The sequence below is a fragment of the Nicotiana tomentosiformis genome, chromosome 9 (assembly GCF_000390325.3).
Source record: "Nicotiana tomentosiformis chromosome 9, ASM39032v3, whole genome shotgun sequence".
NCBI classification, from domain to species: Eukaryota; Viridiplantae; Streptophyta; class Magnoliopsida; order Solanales; family Solanaceae; genus Nicotiana; species Nicotiana tomentosiformis.
Window position 1 is genome coordinate 56,185,102 of NC_090820.1, and position 20,187 is coordinate 56,205,288.

The 20,187-nt window shown below is 38.2% G+C and overlaps 3 protein-coding genes and 1 long non-coding RNA gene across 4 annotated transcripts; all 4 read left to right on the forward strand.

Moving 5' to 3' along the window:
- Positions 1–823: 823 nt before the first annotated feature.
- Positions 824–1,588, forward strand: LOC104102913 (uncharacterized). Its single transcript, XM_009610757.1, has one exon. The coding sequence runs from the start codon at positions 824–826 to the stop codon at positions 1,586–1,588; it is 765 nt and encodes a 254-aa protein (XP_009609052.1).
- Positions 1,589–2,251: 663 nt separating this feature from the next.
- On the forward strand, positions 2,252–2,740 carry LOC138898823 (uncharacterized). The gene has a single exon (XM_070184927.1). The coding sequence runs from the start codon at positions 2,252–2,254 to the stop codon at positions 2,738–2,740; it is 489 nt and encodes a 162-aa protein (XP_070041028.1).
- Positions 2,741–3,475: 735 nt separating this feature from the next.
- On the forward strand, positions 3,476–19,789 carry LOC104102909 (calmodulin-binding transcription activator 5). Its single transcript, XM_070184367.1, has 13 exons — positions 3,476–4,300; positions 6,807–6,932; positions 7,187–7,302; positions 12,433–12,521; positions 12,688–12,733; positions 14,365–14,518; positions 14,865–14,984; positions 15,093–15,154; positions 16,120–16,515; positions 16,973–17,670; positions 17,939–18,482; positions 18,947–19,252; positions 19,344–19,789. Exons 1-13 carry the CDS (start codon positions 4,237–4,239, stop codon positions 19,392–19,394), a joined length of 2,772 nt encoding a protein of 923 aa, XP_070040468.1. The 5' UTR covers positions 3,476–4,236; the 3' UTR covers positions 19,395–19,789.
- Positions 12,740–14,063, forward strand: LOC138898325 (uncharacterized). The gene is made up of 2 exons (XR_011410806.1): positions 12,740–13,858; positions 13,915–14,063. It is a non-coding gene; the product is annotated as an uncharacterized lncRNA (long non-coding RNA).
- Positions 19,790–20,187: the final 398 nt, after the last annotated feature.

Here is a 20,187-nt window from a genome sequence, read left to right on the forward strand (position 1 = left end):
AGCCATTATATAAGCTACATTCATAGATTATTTTGTTTGGATTAAATTAATTATATGTTTGTAAAGTTAAGTGTTTGTTTGGAATGAACTTTCTAAGTCAAGTTATTTTTTTTATTTGAAATAGTAATTTAATAGTATTAATATTGGTGGATAGGGATCTTAGAGTGTCTGTGGTTGAGGTTAGGCGGGTGAATGATAGACTTATGTTTATTAAGTTGGTGATTGGTGAGTGTACCCTCAATGTCGTTTGTGCTTACGGGCCGTAAGCGGGCTTGGATGAGGAGGTTAAAAGGCGTTTCTGGGAGGGTTTGGACGAGATTGTGCATAGTATTCCACCTGTTGAGAGGATATTTATAGGAGGGGATTTCAATGGACATATTGGGTCGGTTGCTGGTGGCTATGGAGAGGTACATGGTGGTTTCGGCTTTGGGGATAGGAACAAAGAAGGTTCTTCACTGTTGGATTTCGCTAAGGCTTTCGAGCTAGTGATTGCGAACTCGAGTTTTTCGAAGAGGGAGGAGCATCTGGTAACTTTACAAAGTTCGGTGGTGAAGACTCAGATTGATTACTTCCTCCTCAGAAGGTACGATAGAGGATTGTGCAAGGATTTCAAGGTTATCTCGGGTGAGACCGTCGTGACTTAGCATAGGCTCTTAGTAATGGACGTCGGTATTATGATAAGGAGGAAGAAGAGGTATGCTCGAGGTCGACCGAGGATTAGGTGGGGAGCCTTAACTAAGGATAAAGCCAGGAGTTGGAGATGAGGTTATCAGCTATGGGATCCTGGAGGAGTAGTGGGGACACGAGCGCTATGTGGTCAACGATGGCGAACTATGTTAGGGAGGCGGCAAAAGAGGTGCTAGGGATATCGAAGGGTTACTCTGGCAGGCATCAAGGTGACTGGTGGTGGAATGACGTAGTTCAAGGCAAAGTAGAGGTGAAGAAAGTAGCGCATGTGAAGTTGGTAGGGAGCACAAGCGAGGGGGAGAGGAGAGCGAATAAAGAAAGGTACAAGGTAGCGAGGAAGGAGGCGAAGCTGGCGGTCACGAAGGCTAAGAATGCAGCGTTTGGTCGTCTGTACGAGGAATTGGGGGAAAAAGGCGGGGATAAGAAGTTGTTTCGGCTGGCTAAGGCGAGGGAGAGGAAGGCTCAGAATCTGGACCAAGTGAGGTGCATCAAAGACGAGGACGATAGAGTATTGATGGGGGAGTCTAAGATTAAGCAGAGATATCAGACGTACTTTCATGGTCTTCTTAATGAGGAGGGGGATCAGGATATTGTGCTAGGGGATCTGGGGCATTCAGAGAGTCTCCGAGACTTTAGTTATTGTAGGCGCATTAAGGTGGAGGAGATCGCGGGGGCTATGCGTAAGATGAGTAGGGGCAGAGCGACCGAGCCATATGAAATTTCGGTTGAGTTTTGGAAGTATGTGGGTAGAGCAGGCTTGGAGTGGCTGCCTGGGCTATTTAATGTTATTTTCAGGACGAAGAGGATGTCAAATGACTGGAGGTGGAGTATAGTGGTACCGTTGTACAAGAACAAATGTGATATTAGTGTTGTAACAACTATAGGGGTATTAAGTTACTAAGTTATACCATGAAAGTTTGGAAGAGGGTGGTGGAGATGAGGGTGGGGAAGATAGTGTCTATATCCGACAATTCATGCTGAGTTGTTCGACTACGGAAGTTATCCATCTTATTAGGAGGTTGTTGGAATAGTACAGGGATATGAAGAATGATCTGCACATGGTGTTTATTGACTTGGAGAAAGCGTATGATAAGGTCCCTAGGGAAGTGCTCTGGAGATGTCTGGAGGCAAGCCGATAGCTTATGTTAGAGCGATCAAGGACATGTATGATGGAGCTAAGACTATGGTTAGGACTGTAGGAGGCGACTCAGAGCATTTTTCGGTAGTTATGGGGTTACACCAAGGATCTACGCTTAACCCGTTCTTATTTGCTCTGGTGATGGATGCACTGACACACCATATTCAAGGGGAAGTGCCATGTTGTATGTTATTTGCTGATGACATAGCTTTGATTGATGAGACCCGAGACAGTGTTAACGAGAGGTTGGAGGTTTGGAGACATGCCTTCGAGTCTTAGGGTTTCAAGTTGAGCATGACTAAGATATAGTACATGGAGTGCAAGTTCAGCACTGAGTCGATGGAAGAAGGCATGGGCGTGGGGCTTGGATCACATGTCATATAGGGGGACGGAGAGATCGACGAGGACGTCACTCACCGTATAGAGATGGGGTGGATGAAATGGAGGCTAGCATCTGTAGTCCTGTGTGACAAGAAAGTGCCACCGATACTCAAAGATAAGTTTTATAGAGCGGTGATTAGACCGGCCATGTTGTATGGGGCAGGATGTTGGCTGGTTAAGAACTCTCATATCCAAAAGATGAAGGTAGCAGAGATGAGGATATTGAGGTGGATGTGCGGGAACACCATGATGGATAAGATTATGAATGAAGATATTCGGGAGAAGGTGGGCATGACCCCTATGGATGACAAGATGCGGGAAGCGAGGCTTAGATGGTTCAGGCACGTGCGGAGGAGAAGCCTTGATGCTCTGGTGGGGAGTTGTGAGCGGTTGGCTTTAGTAGGTACGAGAAGAGGTAGATGGCGGCCTAAGAAGTATTGGGGAGAGGTGATCAGGCAGGACATGGCACGACTGCAGATTTTCGAGGAACTTGATAAGAAAGTCTGGAGGTCGAGCATTAAGGTTGTAGGATAGGGGTAGTCGAGCTTTTTCTACTTTATACCGGGGGCGAGGCTGGTTTGATAGGGTTGTTCTTAGACGGCTAGTGGTTATTGTTGTGTCCACATTATCCTTTTTGTTTTTCATAGCTCCGGGCCTTGATTACTGGTTATTGTTATTGCATACAATCTATTTTATGGGTTTTATGATGCTGTACTATTTCTATGGTTTCTGCTGACGATACTAATATATTGTCTATTCTTGTTTTATTTCCGTCTTCCTGTGCCGAAAGTCTATCGGAAATAGCCTCACTGCCCCATCGGTAGGGGTAAGGTCTGCGTACACACTACCCTCACTAGACCACACTTTGTGGGATTTTACTGGATCGTTGTTGTTGTTGTTGTAATATTATGTTACAAAAAATCGTAGACTATATGATTCGGCATACACATGCAATGCACGTGCCGAAAAATTAGTAACTATAAAAAATTATGACAAATTTGAAAAACCAAGTTCTAATAATACATATGGTACGTGATAAAAGTTATTTTTATCTTAAATCCAAATACAGTCACGCAAAATGAAACGGTAGCAGTATTATTTAATATTGTGAAGTGAAACTTAAATAATTCATAATTGAAAGTTATTTTAATTTAATAAATGGATATAAGTATTTTAGAGAGTTCATTAGAGAGTTGAAAGAGAAAAAAGAAGAAAGGGAGAGTGGGAAATCACAGAAAAGTCATATGGGGTCTACATGTACCCGGATATAGTTTGCGTGTCAGCCTCCGTTCGGCTGCAACAAATCTTTTCCGTGGATCGTTAATACGAACGATATGGACATTTATTGATCCGACCCGTATGTTGTCCCCATTAGCCAATCGAATTCCACCCAAAGTTAGACTAATTTTTTTGGGGATTAGGTTACTCCAATATTATATTATATATTGACACTTTGTGCAGACAAAAAAAGCAGCTATTGATGCGCTTTCATTATAGAACTACTGGTCATAGGCTGACTCACATCTGAATTGGGTTTTGACTGATCAGTTACAAAGCTTCATTGAATTAGATTCTTAATTTGAATGATTGGTTTGGTGGGTTTTGAAAAAGCTTCATTATTTTTCAAGAATTAGCTCATGGATTTTATTGGTTTTTAGATGGGTTTGTGGTTCTTGTAGTAAAGATTCCAACTTTGTATGATAATTTTTGTAGGTTTGGAAGTTTGTTATGTTATGTTATGTGAAAGCAGCATATTGGGTTTTGATTAATCATTCACAAAGCTTTATTATTTCAAGAATTAGCTCATAAAATTCGCGGGTGTGATTGGTTCTTAGATGGGGTATTGGTTCTTGGAGTAAAGATTCTATTTTTGAATGATTGGTTTGGTGGGGGGTTTTGACTGATCATTCACAAAGCTTTATTATTTAGCTCCTAAAATTCATGGGTTTTTAGATGGGGTATTGGTTCTTGGGGTAAAGATTCTAACTTTGAATGATTTAGTTTGGTGGGATTTTGAGTTTTATTACGTTATGGAAAGCAGCAGAGCAGGACAACTCGCTGGGTCGGATATTCATGGCTTCCGCACTCTGCAAGGTATTATATCTGTTACTTTGATTTTGCTAGTTTATGCAGAAATGCTTGGTTGTGTACTTGTGACAAAAGAGCAGTTTCATTGCAATTTAGGGGTTAACTCTGAATCAGGTACCAAAAAGACTAAAGTAGGTTCATGTAAGACTTATAATGCTAAGAGTAATTCCTTGGAATGTGGCATATAAAGTTTGTTGGAATATAATCACTATAACAACTAAGTTAAGATGCATATAATTGTACTTATTTCACACGATTCTCAACCTACCGCAACCTTCCTTTAGCCAGAATCGGGATTTGCTATGCTCTAGGAACATAGGTGGAGCTGAACTTTATGCCAATGGTTGATATTATTAAATAATATCAATTTTGTATATGAAAATTGGTTATATGTCTAAGCACTAGCACCACGAATAGAAAAGACATATTTCATAGTGCACAGGAAGTTTGGTTTCCTGGTATTCATTACAGTGGTTAATAAGCTGTATTTTGTCATTTGCATTTCTTCAATCCATCCTGAAGAAAATGATGCCTGAAGAACTATACTTATAGTTAAGTGATGTTTTTGTTGTTCCATATTTAAATTTCATGAAAGTCTGTCTGCCATGCGTTAAGCCTCTTAATTTATATTATAATTATAATACAAGATCAGTTCTTATCGAAGTAAGGAGTTCCTTGATTTTGACTAAACAATCGTATGAGATTGAGGTCTGAGGATCAAAGTTAGAAGAAGACTTGGCAACTTGATGGGCTGGTTAAAATATATCAACATTTTAAATTTTCCTGAATAGTAATTTCGTCGACCATTTTTTGGATAACGGTGGTTTTAGGCAAAGTTGTGTATACCTCAGAGTATTTAACCGGGTTAAATGAGAAGAAACCACTTTTTTTTTGCCTCTATTGGGATTTGAACCCTGGTCTCCCATGGTTTTCTTCTCATTTTATTGACCGCTAGGCCAAATTCTTGGGTGCTTCATCGACCATTATATGACAAGTGCATGAGAATGACATATTATATTATTATACAACAACAACTATGTTTCCGTCAGAAACAAGTTGGGGTCCGCTATATGAATCCTCACTCTTCATTTAAGCTCAACTTATATATATATATATATATATATATATTAGAAAGATTCTCTAACAAGTCAAAAACCTATTCCCAACTAGTAGACATATTAACTTATTATGATTTTCATAAATTCAATTAATGTCCTTTTCTTAAGTTAGACATGAAGATAGATGTTGCTTTGCACGGTTCAGTAATAGATTTGTGTCAATCCGGAAACTGCATATCAAGAAAAAAAGGAACTCAGTTTACTATAAAATGAACAATAATAACAACAACATCAAGATACCCAGTGTAGTCCCACAAGTGAGGGCTGGGGAGGTAGTGTGTACGCAGTCCTTACCCCTACCTTGTGCAGGTAGAGATGCTGTTTTCGAACACGCTCGGCTCAAGGAAAGCTAAGTCACAATAGGATAGAAAAGAAATTACAGTAGTGAAGAAGTCATGGAAAAAGAAGCAGTAACAACAAGAAGATAATACAAAAATCGAAGCAGAAAAAATATCATGTAGTAATAGAGATCTTAGAATAAGAAAATATGAGAATGATACTAGTGCTACTGGTATGGGAAGGAAAGACGCTCGACTACCTAATAGCCTTCTATCCTAATTTTCGACCTCTACACCCTCCTATCAAGAGTCATGTCGTCGGTAATATGAAGATGAGCCATGTCCTCCGTAATTGAGGATAGTGAAAAAATGTAAAATTTTAACGGATAGCACTACAACTATTGATTCTCTTGAAAAGTATGTAGTGCAGTTAATATGTCAGTGTGTGTGAGATGCAAGGGCACACATGACATGCTAAAGAACTAACCATTCATCCCTAATTTGGATTTTATATCCCTTTTTTCTTTTTGGTAAATTGGATCTAACTTAACTTTTATAGTACTTCAGATTATCTTGTGGAGGGATTGGATGAAATATATGTTCATCCAAATCTTTTTGTTAATCTGATCGCTTGTTCAAGTTCCAGAAATCAGACAAACTAGCCCAATTGTGACATTCAAAAAATAAAATAAAATAGACCAATTGTGGTGATACTCAGAAATGAGAACAAAGTAAATGTTTCTTCCTCGGCCACTTTGGTGAATGAAGTATCATCTAGTGTGAAAGTGTTTCTAACAAGTTATTAATTAAATGTGTGTGAAGCCAGAACTCTTTTTCCTTTTATGATAGTTAGGAAGCCATATCATTATGGAAATAAACCACGAGCTCCTGATTCCTGGAAAATGAGAGCGAAGTGATGGCGAGAAAAGGTCCCTTGATTTTATAATGACTAGATGGATGCACAAAGTAATCGTGTAGAGGCACGGCACTGTTAAGTTCAGATCAGAATTGGCCTCTGACCTTTCCGCTATTGCTTGTAGTCTTTGACTTTTGGTTGATTTACTTTCTTGAATCATCCTTGCTGATTAAAAGTGATATTTTCTGTTGCTTGCGTAGATTTGGATATTCCCAGTATAATGGAAGAAGCAAAGATGAGGTGGCTCCGACCAAATGAGATTCATGCAATATTGTGCAACTACAAGTATTTCAACATCTTTGTCAAGCCTGTGAACTTGCCGACGAGTAATGCCACTCTAAGCATGAATCCCTTTTATGGTCTTCATCTTGCGATGATTTCTTTCTTGTTTTGTGCATATGAGTGTAGTATTAAAGGAAACGGATCAGTAAACAAGTATTACCCAGCACTGAACTCAGTGATTGGGGTTACTTGTGAATAATATTTTACTTATTTAAATAAAGACATCAGTAAAAAGAACTTCTAGGACATGTTAGGTTCTGTTGATTTATTATAATATTCTCCTGTTCCACTACAACAGGTGGCACAATCGTGTTGTTTGATCGCAAGATGCTCAGGAATTTCCGGAAAGACGGTCATAACTGGAAGAAGAAAAAGGACGGGAAAACAGTAAAAGAAGCTCATGAACATTTAAAAGTGAGTGTCAAATGATCCTGAGTGTGTCATATTTCCCATAATTGTTTGCTACCTTGCTTGTTATACATCTAAGGAGAGGTGCTGCTTGTTACTGCTGTTCTGCTATATTTCTGGTTTCTGCCTTTTCTGGTTATAGTTGCTTTTGAAATTTCTTTGCCTTCTTTTCTGTTATAAGTATCATTGAAGTAAATCTAACACCTGAATTTAAGAAGATATAAGAAATTTCTGCTCCACTTTATCTCTGTGGCTTAATCGTAGAAATCCTGTATGCAACTTACTTTTGCTGAATGTTTTTACGAATTTACTCGTTCTGTACAGCTCTACTTTTTTGGCATTTTTTGTTCCCCGTGTACAAAGTTGGCAACCTTTGTCGATACAGCTCCCTTAGACTTATTGAGAAAAAATTGTAGCCTATCACATGCTATGCATGAGTGTTAAATGGCAGAAGATAAGGGAGGCGGAGTTAAAGTTTATACGGCCGAATATTCAGTCAAACACCTTTTGTTATTGTTTGGATTTGGACTAAAGATGTTGAGGCTGATTACTGCATGTAGTAGAAGTCATTGGGTGGTGTGAAATACAGACTTAGACCCGCGTTTTGGATAGCGTGCGGCGACAAATAGCGACGAGGGCCCGCTTCACTGAGGCGAGAGGCGAGCAGCGAAGTGCTTGCCTTTTTGATGTGAAGCGACAATTTATACAAAAAAATAAAATATTATACATATAACTAAAAACTCAATAGCAATAATATATTAATAAATATATCAATTCAAAAATTAAAAACTCAATAGATAGTGATAGTAGATTCATAAACTAAAAGTCTAAAACAAGCAACATCTATTCTTCTTCAAGATTTTCAAATTCTTGAACTTCAAGAATGTTAGCATTATATTGGCTATCATCTTCTTCATCCTCAGAGTCTTCATCAATTAGGGACCGGCTTGAACTTGTAGCTACTCCCTTTCCCTTGTTATTTGAACTTGAAGAACTCCCTCTAAAACCATAGATATTCTCCTCAACTCCAGCAACCATAGAAACAGTACCCCAATTGAGATCATCTCCTACATACACTTGTTCATCTTCATGATTTTGGGGGGCTCCAGTTAACCATTCATTTGCCTCGTCAATGTTATCCAACAAAATTGGATCAATGGTATCGCGAGCTTCATAGCGACGCCTCAATGTTCTATTGTAATTAATATACACTAGATCATTGAGACGCGATAGCTCAAACCTATTCCTTTTCTTGTAGTGAATGTGTGCATAAGTTGTAGAGATTAATTAATAGATACTAATAATAATACAATATAGAATATAATAATATAATAAATCTGCTTCTTACATGCTCAAATACGCTCCAATTTCTCTCGCATCCAGATGCACTACAAGTTAGGCTTAGTACTTTGACGACAAACTTTTGCAAGTTTGGAGTTTGATGACCAAATTTCATACACCATTCAACTATAGAAAAATATTTTAAAAGTTAATAAGTATAAATAAATCAAATAAATTAAATTAAAGCTATACGGATATCTATATTAAAGTTAGTTACCTGACGACCTTATGTCTCTGGCTCTAATGGCCGCCTGTAAACCAAATAGGCCATCTGCTTGTGTGTACCTACCAAACTCCTCCCATATTTGATCTACCATCGCTGCATCGGGGACCAACTTCTCAAGAAATTTATGGTATCCAACCCACACCTCTGAATCTAAAGTGCCATCTCAACTATTCTTGTAAAATAATCCCGGGTTTAGAATATGGCTTGCTGCATGCAAAGGTCGATGGAGTTGATTCGACCACCTGCTATCAATAATCTCAAAAACTTTCTCATATTTCCTCACATTTCTCTCAAATGACGCTTCAATGGTTTCTTTAGCTCTATCCATAGCTTCATAAAGATAGCCCATTGGTGGTTTTCTCTCCCCATCCACCATACGAAATACCCTAATCAATGGACCGCCAACTTTAAGAGCCCGAACGACGTCATTCCAGAATGATGGAGAAATAAGAATTTTGACAGTTTCTTTCCCCGCAGCTTCCTTTGCATATCTATTAACTTTCCATTCATTTGAAAGAACTAGCTTTCTCAAGTTTTTCTTTTGCAAGTAAAAATTATGCAAAGTCAAGAAAGCCGTTGCAAATCTAGTCTTGGTCGGTATCACCAAATTTCTTTCCTTTGTGAATTTCCTCATCAAGTTCAACAACAATGGCCTCTGACTGTTGTAAGAATATATCTTGACGGCCTTAGTGAAAACCGTAAAAGTAACAATAACAATTTTATAGTTAATACTTAATAGGACATAAGTATAAATAAAGTTAAAGCTTTAAAGATAACTATATTAAAGTTACCTGAAGCATATGAGTTTTCCTTGAATATGTCACCAAACATCAAATTGATACAATGGGCAGCACATGGAGTCCAATAAATGTTTGGATACATAGCTTGCATCATCTTACCCGCACTAACATTCTCACTAGCATTATCGGTAACAACTTGTACAACATTTTCCTTTCCAATTTTATCAATAGTCTTTGTAAACAAGTTGGTACATTTTGGTTGCATCCGTAGAAGAGTTGCTAGCATCGTAAGATTCAAGAAAAAACACTCCCTCTTGGAGAATTCACCAACACATTTATGACCATTTTTCTGTTCCGTGCTGTCGATTATCCATCATAATAAAACATCCAAACTTGTTCCATTCCATTCTATGCTCCTCAACAATTTTGTCTATCTTCTTCGCCATGAGTTACTCTAACTTCATGATAGCTAGGAGGCTTCATTCCTGGGCCATATTGTCCTACGACCTCCATGAATTTATCAAAATTTTTGTAGTTAAACACAATTGAAAGGGAGCCCTGCATCGTACATCCATGTTGCAAAGACACTTACGGCGCGATCCCTCAAAATCTTCTTGGCTTCTAAACCTGAACCAGAATCACCTTTTCCCTTTTCTTGTTGTTTTGCCGAGAAATAAAGACTGAGAGGACCTTTTGTCACCGTACGCGCCGTGGATGACCCACTAGAACTATTTGAAGATATCTTTTGAGTTTTTTTTTTTGGGTTGGGGGGAGATGAGGTCCCATTTCATCATCTTCATCAATAAGATTCACCGATGCTTCATGACTCATTTGAGTTCATGTCATATTTTTCTTCTCAACAAATGCTTTTACTTCCTCCCTAACCTCAGGCGGACAAAGAGGACATTGTATTACATTTTTAAATCCACTTATCAAATGTTGTTTGTGACGAGTTATTCCACCATAGTATGTTTTTTCATAAAGCACACATTTAATTGCGGATCTTGATGAGCTTTTTAGCATAATTCCAAGCTATATCATTTCTTTTATTACCATCGGATGATGCCATTTCAATACTGTTTTATAGGAAAAAATTATCAAGTCAATATGCAATTAACTCTAACTCTATAACTGAAAAAAAGGAGGAAATTTCAGGTTTAAATAAAGCTCTCTGCCTCTGCCCAAAGTGAAGCTGTGAAAAATTGAAAAACAAAAACAGAGCAAAAAAAAGAAAGAAGAAGAGAAGAAGAACTGAAGAAGCTCTTTGAACCGAAGAAAAAACAGAGCTTTTCTCAGACTCTGTTCTGTTGAGTGCAGCAGCAGTGATAAAAAACAGAGCCAAAAAAAAAAAGAAGAGAAGAAGAAGAAGAAAAAGGAAGAAAAAATAGAGCAACACGGACTCTGTTCTGTTGCAGCAGCAGTGATAAAAAATAGAGCCCAAAACAAAAAGAAAGAGAAGAAGAAAAAGGAAGATAGAAAGAAGACTGAAGAGAAGAAGAAAGAAGAAAGAAGAAAGGAGAAGAAGAAAGAAGAAAAGAGGTGAAGAGAAGCATACCTGATGAAGAAACTTGAAGAAGAAAGGAAATCGCTGGTCTGCTGTAGGTCTGCTGTCGACCTGAAGGAGAAAGAGTAAAGAAATCGCGAGCCCTAATTTTTTGTTTTCATCGCAGATCGCTGCTGCTGCCTTCTTCTTTTCTTTTTTGCAAAAAGCAACGCTACAGGTCACCACACGCTACCGAGGCAGAGGCGCTCGCCTCTTTGAAAACACTACGCTACACTGTAAAATGGCGATGGAAGCTCGCATCGCCTCGCCTCACGCTATTAGCGCTGATGCCAGCGCTATTTACAAGCCTGACTTAGACATAATCGATATGAGACATCGGAAATATATGAACATTTGAATCACATTCTCTCCTATATTGCATCACCTTGGCGGGTGAGAGCTTACTGTCACACTAACCCATAGAATCCAACGAAACTTCTAATCGCACAGTACTGAACCTCGCAACAAGTTTGTAGGTGGCCTGTCAATTATTCATCTACTGCAGCTACAGGACTGGAAGTGGCTAGAATAAACACATATTTGTGCAGAAATGGTGGAGCTCATTCACAAACTAGCTAGAATGCCCATGATCAGCTTTATCATTGTTGGAGTTAATTCTGCGTTAGGGAATAACCAGAGACCAAAACCGCATAACCAAACAATTGTGTATCCAAAGACTCATGGAACTAAGACCATCTCCAGTATTACCAGCAGATACTGTTGTGCTTCTGTTTCTCGGGGCGCTCGAAAAATGATTGAATAGACCTAGCTAGATGCAAAATGACCCAATGCAATGCACAAATGTTAATCTGCATTCATCTAGCTAAGGAGAGTTTCTAGTAATCCTAGTTGCTTTAGGATTATAATTGGTAAAGTCTAACTAGCTTTCTGTGAAACCTTTGGTTAATATAAAAAATGTATTGTTAGTACAAGTTTTTTTCATTCTTTTTTTTGTCTTTTTTTATAGCATGTTCTTTTGTCATTCCTACACCAGAACTATGGGTGCTTTATTTTTGCAATTTGCAAGCGTGAATTATCTTTTATAGCTTGATGCATAAGAGTTGTTAATCTTTTTGCTCAATGCATACAATAGAATGTCTCCCCTGAAAAGTAGAGATGCACTCTTTGGTTTCAATTTTGTACTCTTCTCATCCATGTCCTTTTGTCCTCTTCTCTATTTCTGAATTTAATTTGCTCTCTTCCAGAAGATATGTACTTTCAAGATCATGAGGTGAGATTTGCAATCTTTTCTGTGCTGGTCAAATTCATTTTTTTTCTTAGTGCAGGTTGGTAACGAAGAACGAATTCATGTATACTATGCACATGGAGAAGATCACCCGACCTTTGTTCGGAGATGTTACTGGCTACTTGACAAGTATGAAATACACTTTGTTGCTGCTAGCATCAAGCCAATAAAGGGTTTCCCCTTTGTTTTTTTTCCAGTTAACGGCAATGATAAATCATTTGCATACAGTTTCCACTTATATGAAACAACTTGTATCCTTTGAGTTTGACTTTTTCCATTTCTATGCTTGTATCAGGTCCCTTGAACACATAGTCCTTGTTCATTATCGCGAAACTCAGGAGGTTTGTTTCCTTTATCTTGGCAACTTTTCAATACATATCACTTATGAAAAAATATCCTTCTTCAATACATATCCTTGTCTGCGTGTTCCAGTTTCTTGTTGTCCTTGTTTAGACTTCCTGTGAAAATAACTTATCATTCATATATGCACTTCTATATTTTTGGCTCACTTCATTTAACTTCAACTCGTATCATCATCATACCAAAGAAAATAGAAGTGAAAAACAAGTCAAATATATATATACATTCTACAACAAGTCTAAAACCTGATAATACTGGGTATGTTGTTGTTGTAACAAGTCTAAAACCTATTCCCAGCTAGTAGATATCACTTATATGGATCTAGTCTGGAAACGTTTGTTTTTCCTTCTTTTTTCCTGTTTTTTTGGTTGTGGGGTGGGGAATGAGAGGGAACTGGGAACAATGGTGATGGTGGTATAATCTTCATGCAGTGTGAATTTGTATTCATTTTTTTTCCTATTCATTTTCTATATGATTCTGACTAAAGAACAATGATAGATAATATATATTTGTTGTTCAAAAGCTGGAAGAGGACCGACTTTCTGTTGTGTAATGTTCACCTCTTAGTTGATAACAAAAGGAAGGTGAGTGACTTCTTTATCCCAAAAAAAGGAGCGGAAGTGCGCCTCCAGACTGATAATTCTGTATAATGGTATGTTATGCACTTGTCTGAGCTGGAGCTGGCATGCTCCAATTACCCAAGGACAGGTGCTTTTTGGTAACTCCGCCTATGTCAAAATTGACTGAGATAACACACTAACATGTCTTGTGCATGTGATTGTAAGCACTAACATGTTTTGTATATGTCGAACTTTCTGCACTTCTTAGGTTTGGATCTGTGGGGAATCGGGAAAAGTGTGCTTTTTTATTTTGTGGGCAGCAAGGGGAGAAATCCTCAGAGCTGGGAATTTGAGGAGAAAGAGGATTACATATGTTAGTTGTTGCTTTATGTGCAAATGCTTTGATGAAGATGTGGATCACCTCCTCCTACATTTTCAGGTGGTTATCACCTTGCTTGTGGTATGAGATGTTAGTGGTTAGAGCTGCAATGAGCAATGTCGAGCACAGTAAAGAAGGCACTTCTAGCTAAAATTCTAGAAGGAGAAGTCGGAGAATGTGGGACATTGCGCCATTAGCACTCATGCGGGTTTTGTGTAAGGAGAGAAATATTAGAGCTTTTGAATGGATAGAGAACTACTATGTATACTTGAGGAATAGCATCGCATTCCATGTTTCTTTTTGGTGCACTCATGAATTTCCAGTTTGTATGTAAGATCGGGTGCCATTTGTAGAGAATCATATTATGTTGTAGATTCTCTGCTTTTTGCTACTGAGGGTCTATCGGAAATAGCCTCTCTACTCCATCGGGGTAGGGGTAAGGTCTGCGTACACACTACCCTCCCCAGACCCCTCACCTGTGGGATTTTACTGGGTTGTTGTATTCTCTGCTTTTTGCTATACTGCTTGTATATGGGAGATCTTCCCATTATTAATAAGATTATTTATTTTGTCCCCCCCAAAAACGGAACTTTTTCCTGTACTGGAATAAGTCCCTTTTTAAGTAGTTGTAAATATATCGAATGTTTTAAATTAGTTGTTGTCTACCGTGCAGACACAGGGCTCCCCAGTGACCTCTGTTGCCAAGGGTTCTCCAGCCACGCCTGTTAATTCCAATTCCAGTTCAGATCCATCTGGTTGGGTTTTATCAGAAGAATGTAATTCCGTAGATGAACGGGCGTATGGTTCTAGCCAACATGCACATTTAGGTATTGCAGAGTGGGGTTTCTAGAAATGATATCTTATTAAGATTTTATTTAGTAGAATATCAACTGCCTGAACTGAGCCTTCTATGAGTGGAGACATAAGCATCATGTTTAATCCTTCTGTCTAAGTTGTAGCTGCATAAATAAAACAACAGAATATCACTCTTGAAGATAATGTGATATTTTTATTATTAGGAACTTCTGAGTAATTTATCGTGCAACAAGATTGTGTCCTACTTATGCTATTAGATGTCAGACTTGCTGTAATCTTGAAATGTCCCAATAAGAAAAAACTTTTTTTTCTCCTTTGGAGTTGGCTCAATTAATTCCTGTCTTCTACTGATTGCAGAGCCTAACAGGGATATGACCGCCAAAAATCATGAACAGAGACTTCTTGAGATTAATACACTTGAGTGGGATGAGCTTTTGGCACCTGACAATCCCAACAAGCTAAATGCAACTCAAGAAGGTATTGTGTGTATTCTTGTAAAATTGGTGCTTGTAGCCTGTGAGAAATTTATTTGATCATTTACCTAATTCATTGATCATGCATCCTTCCTTTTGTATCCATGTATAGCGGGAGGAAGGGCTTCAGCCGGGCAACAAAATCAATTTGAAGTTAATGGTTACAGCCTCAACGTAAGCAGTTCTAATATGCTGCTTGCTTCACTAGTGCAATTCTCCGCAGATCCTTCTTTTCTCTAACTCATCTTTTCTCGTTATTTCAATATTTTGATACTACGGGATTAAATTTAATGAAAGTAATGTGAGGCCCTAATTGTTGTTTAGTAAGTTAGATTATATTTTTCTCATAGGCAATAGGGAAAACTCTTGAAGGGTAAATTAGCACCAAAATCAATATTATCTAATTACACGATGGGTTAGAATGAAAATAACTTTGGAGCTAATTATTTTTCAGTAATTGTCTATTTAGTTGATTTATGTTTAACTTGTTTTTCTCAAACTCTTTTTTTCCTTTTTAAATAACTTCAACTTTCAAGGCCAATGAGTTTATCTGTTCCGTGTTCTGCAAATTTTAACTGTCAAGCCACTGAGTCATCTGTTCTGGTGTTCTGCAGAGTTTGATATTCCCAAGCAACCTTTTCATTACTCCCATGGACACCATGATTTAACCTTTTAATTTAAATAATTTTAATTTTGGACACAGTTTTATGTCTCCAAAGTTTCTAGAGTGATATAACAAATGTGTTCACTTTTTCGTTGTTCACACCGTGCAATGCTCATTATTAGATTATATATAAATATTATATATATATATAATATATTATATATAAATATATATATATATATATATATATATATATTTATATATTGGTCAATGTTGATATGCACACATTATTCTATATACTACATGTTAAGGATCGTGCTGGCAAAAGCCTTTAGATATAAAAATGGCTTTTGCATTGTGTCCATCTAATTAACCTAACCTCTAACTTCTGGTTTAAGTCTATCCTTAGCAATTGTCAAGTTCCGCCATGAAATAATTCAACTTCTTCCTATTTACTTGGATTCCATGTGAAAAATAGTATTATTAATTTTTTATTTCTTTCTTTTGTATGGCTACTAATAATGGTGATTTGCAGGATGGCTCTTTATCTGTGTCGAGAGTACCTGTAGCATCTTTAGAAAGTTTTGTTTGCCAAGTGGCTGGAAGTGATACTGTAAATTTTAATCCTTCAAATGACACGTCCTTCCGTTCTGGGGATGGTCAGATGACTTCAAATTTTCAGAAGAATGAGTCTGGAGTAACAACAGTGGGTGCAGGTGATTCCTTTGATAGTCTGAACAAGGATGGCCTCCAAACTCAGGACAGCTTTGGACGGTGGATTAACTACTTCATAAGTGATTCTCCAGGATCTGCAGATGAGATGATGACTCCTGAATCTTCAGTAACTATCGATCAATCATATGTAATGCAGCAGATATTCAACATAACAGAAATCTCTCCTACTTGGGCTCTTTCAAGTGAAGAAACAAAGGTTCTTTTTCTTCAAAGCCTCGCTACCTTGCTATAATAGCATCAGTTCACAAGAACAAAACCTTCTCTCGCGATAAGAGAGAAGGAATGTCCCAGTCCCATGTTTGGTTTAAGAAGTTCTATTTGCATTCATATGAAAAAAGAAAATTTATCAATCTCATTGTACTAATGGAATATTAATACTCATTAGACATGTCCTGGTTTGACATAAGATAACATTGAGTGACAGTCAATGCCTAGCTTACGTGTCGAAAGTAATTAAATAAACAAATAACTTATTCAGCTTTCCACGCTGTGGCTAAATTCAGTTTCACTTAAGTTATCAGAGAGAGAATTCACTTAAACTTTTAGAAATAAATCATACAGTAGCCAATTACTGGGTGGAGGCAAGAGTTCCTAGATGCACGCATTCTTTTCGAGCTATGATCTCAACATTTATATTGTCTTAATCATTGCAGATCTTAGTGATTGGGCATTTTCCAGGAGGACAATCGCAACTGGCAAAGTCAAATTTGTTCTGCGTATGTGCAGATGTTTGTTTTCCTGCAGAATTTGTGCAGTCCGGGGTATATCGTTGTGTAATTTCACCTCAACCCCCTGGGCTGGTAAATTTGTATTTGAGTTTCGACGGTAATACACCAATCAGTCAAGTCATGACCTATGAGTTTCGAGCTCCTTCAGCACGCAAATGGACAGCTCCTCTGGAGGAACAGTCTAGTTGGGATGAATTTAGAGTTCAGATGAGGCTAGCTCATTTGCTCTTCTCTACATCTAAGAGCCTAAGCATTTTTTCCAGTAAAGTACACCAAGATTCCCTGAAAGAAGCAAAGAGATTTGTTCGAAAATGTTCGCACATTACTGATAATTGGGCATATCTGATCAAATCAATTGAAGACAGGAAACTCCCTGTCTCACATGCAAAAGACTGCTTGTTCGAGCTGTCTTTGCAAACAAAGTTTCATGAATGGCTGTTAGAAAGAGTTATTGGAGGGTGTAAAACCTCAGAGTGGGACGAGCAAGGTCAAGGAGTTATCCATTTGTGTGCTATCCTAGGTTATACTTGGGCTGTATATCCATTTTCCTGGTCAGGCTTATCATTGGATTACCGGGACAAGTATGGTTGGACAGCTCTTCACTGGGCTGCTCATTATGGAAGGTAATCCTTAGTGCAGCTAAGGGGTTTTGAAATCATTATTATTTGATTGCTTAAAAATAAAAATCATGAAGCTTCTTCTTATTTGAGTATACGTCTACTGCTGTCCACCAAAATGTCTGACCCACGCCACCCCCTTTCCTCCACCTCCCCCAACCAAACAAAGGAAAAAATGTTTAATGAAATGAAAACATAACCAGGGTACATTTATTTTGAATATTACAATTTTTCAGCATATTGGTTGCTTACTTTTGGGATTTTCGACTATCAGAGAGAAAATGGTTGCAACCCTTCTATCCGCCGGTGCAAAACCAAATTTGGTGACAGACCCTACTTCAGAGAACCCTGGTGGATCCACTGCTGCTGATCTTGCATCTAAAAATGGTTTCGAGGGTTTGGGGGCTTATCTTGCGGAGAAGGCTTTAGTTGCACACTTTAAGGATATGACCTTGGCTGGAAATGTTAGTGGTTCACTGCAGACCACTACTGAACATATAAACTCAGGAAACTTCACGGAGGAGGAGCTATATCTTAAGGATACTTTGGCAGCTTATCGTACTGCTGCTGATGCTGCTGCACGTATACAGGCTGCATTCAGAGAACATTCATTCAAAGTACAGACTAAAGCTGTCGAGTCTTCAAATCCGGAGATAGAAGCACGTAATATAGTTGCAGCTATGAAGATTCAGCATGCTTTCCGCAATTATGAGTCGCGGAAAAAACTGGCTGCTGCTGCACGAATCCAATATAGGTTCCGTAGTTGGAAAATGCGGAAAGATTTTCTTAACATGCGGCGACATGCGATTAAAATTCAAGTAAGTTGCCCCATTTTCTGTTTCTTCCTCAGAAGTCTGGCTGATGAATTCGAGCCACCTCTTCCATCGAAGGGCTGAAGTTCAAAATGCTTCTTGTCTGTTTGATCCAAGTTAGAATTGTGTTCCATCTTGCTTTAAATTTCAAGTGATCTGCTCACTGGGATGAGGTGGGCATTGTGTTCATTAATTGGAAGAAGAGATCATACCATGTTATCTTCACATTGATTTCCTTAAATCTCCAATATAGCAATAAACCTACAAAGGATGCTTTATTGTTTTGAATATGCTACCTGATGCTATCAAATATTTCTTGAAATCAACTTATCTTAGGAAAAAGAAAAAGTAACTCTTCTGTTGATACTGCTACATCTCTTCCTGTAGACATTTTTTTTTGAAAAGATAAATAATCTTATTAAGTAGACAGGACAAATTTAAATAGTGGAACATACCTCTGGTTTATGCAGGCTGTGTTCCGTGGTTTCCAAGTCCGGAAGCAGTATCGCAAGATAGTTTGGTCTGTTGGGGTGCTTGAAAAGGCAGTGTTGAGATGGCGTTTGAAGAGAAAAGGCTTTCGTGGTCTTCAGGTTCAATCTAGTCAAGCAGTGGATATCAAGCCTGATGGTGATGTGGAGGAGGACTTCTTCCGAGCCAGTAGGAAACAAGCTGAGGAGCGTGTTGAAAGGTCTGTTGTACGAGTTCAGGCCATGTTCCGTTCAAAGCGAGCACAAGAAGAATATAGGAGGATGAAATTGGAACATGATAATGCTACGGTAAGGGAGCACTTCATTTCTTTTTTGGAGGGAGACAAACTTCAAGGTGTAACTCATTTCTTGATATTTATCATATTTTCTGTTTTGGCAGCTGGAATACGAAAGGGCTTCTGTACTCGATCCTGATATCCAGATAGGTTAAGAAGATAAGATACAAGTATTTCCCTGAAATATTTGGAGCTACAATGGCATTATGGCTTGATCAGTAACCCAGGCAAACAACCCCCCTCTGAAAAAATATCATGCTATCTCCCCCCCCCCCCCCCCATAACAAAAGAGTTGCCTGGTCATCGCCACTGGGAAAAATAGGTTAAGTGTGCTTCTTTTGCAAATCGATTTGTACATTAGTAGAGATCTTGTAAATTGGTAGATTGAGTTGAGTTATTCGACCCTGCAAATGTTTTAGAAAAGCGTGGGTTGGCAGTTGCAGTAACCTGTTTAGAGGAGTAAAACTGACATGTCGCTTCTATGGTTAAGCTTACTCTCGGTGAGCGTCTTGCTAAGGTGATGTTCAATATGCAGTATTGATTCTCATGATATGATGATTTGACATTTCTATTATCAAACAAAATGGGGCATGGACCATATAGTCAAGTTCGCGTGAACATGATAAACACCTCAATGATAAATATTGATTTTGGATGAAATGGCTCAAATAAATAATTTTGAACTTAGATATTTTGATTCTTTGATTTGCTTTCGTTTTTGAAATTTAATGCTTGAAACTTATGGAGAAATACTTGGAAGTCCAATAAACTCAAGAACATTGGTATAATTTTAATGGTCTTGGATTTGTTTTCTCATGCCACGTCACTTGATGTGTGGCATGAACATCAAAGGACTTGCAGAAATAAGGTGGACTCATCATGTGCAACCCAACAAGATGAAGTTGGACCTTTTAACTTGAAGGATTAGTTAGTTCAATTATATTATCC

Bases quoted from the DNA above. Each gene is read 5' to 3' on its own strand.
- LOC104102913 (XM_009610757.1), top strand. From the start codon at position 824: ATGGCGAACTATGTTAGGGAGGCGGCAAAAGAGGTGCTAGGGATATCG.
- LOC138898823 (XM_070184927.1), top strand. From the start codon at position 2,252: ATGGGGTGGATGAAATGGAGGCTAGCATCTGTAGTCCTGTGTGACAAG.
- LOC104102909 (XM_070184367.1), top strand. From the start codon at position 4,237: ATGGAAAGCAGCAGAGCAGGACAACTCGCTGGGTCGGATATTCATGGC. The intron at 12,522-12,687 runs GTATGAAATACA...TGCTTGTATCAG, and splicing joins TGTTACTGGCTACTTGACAA to GTCCCTTGAACACATAGTCC. The intron at 17,671-17,938 runs GTAATCCTTAGT...TTCGACTATCAG, and splicing joins TGGGCTGCTCATTATGGAAG to AGAGAAAATGGTTGCAACCC.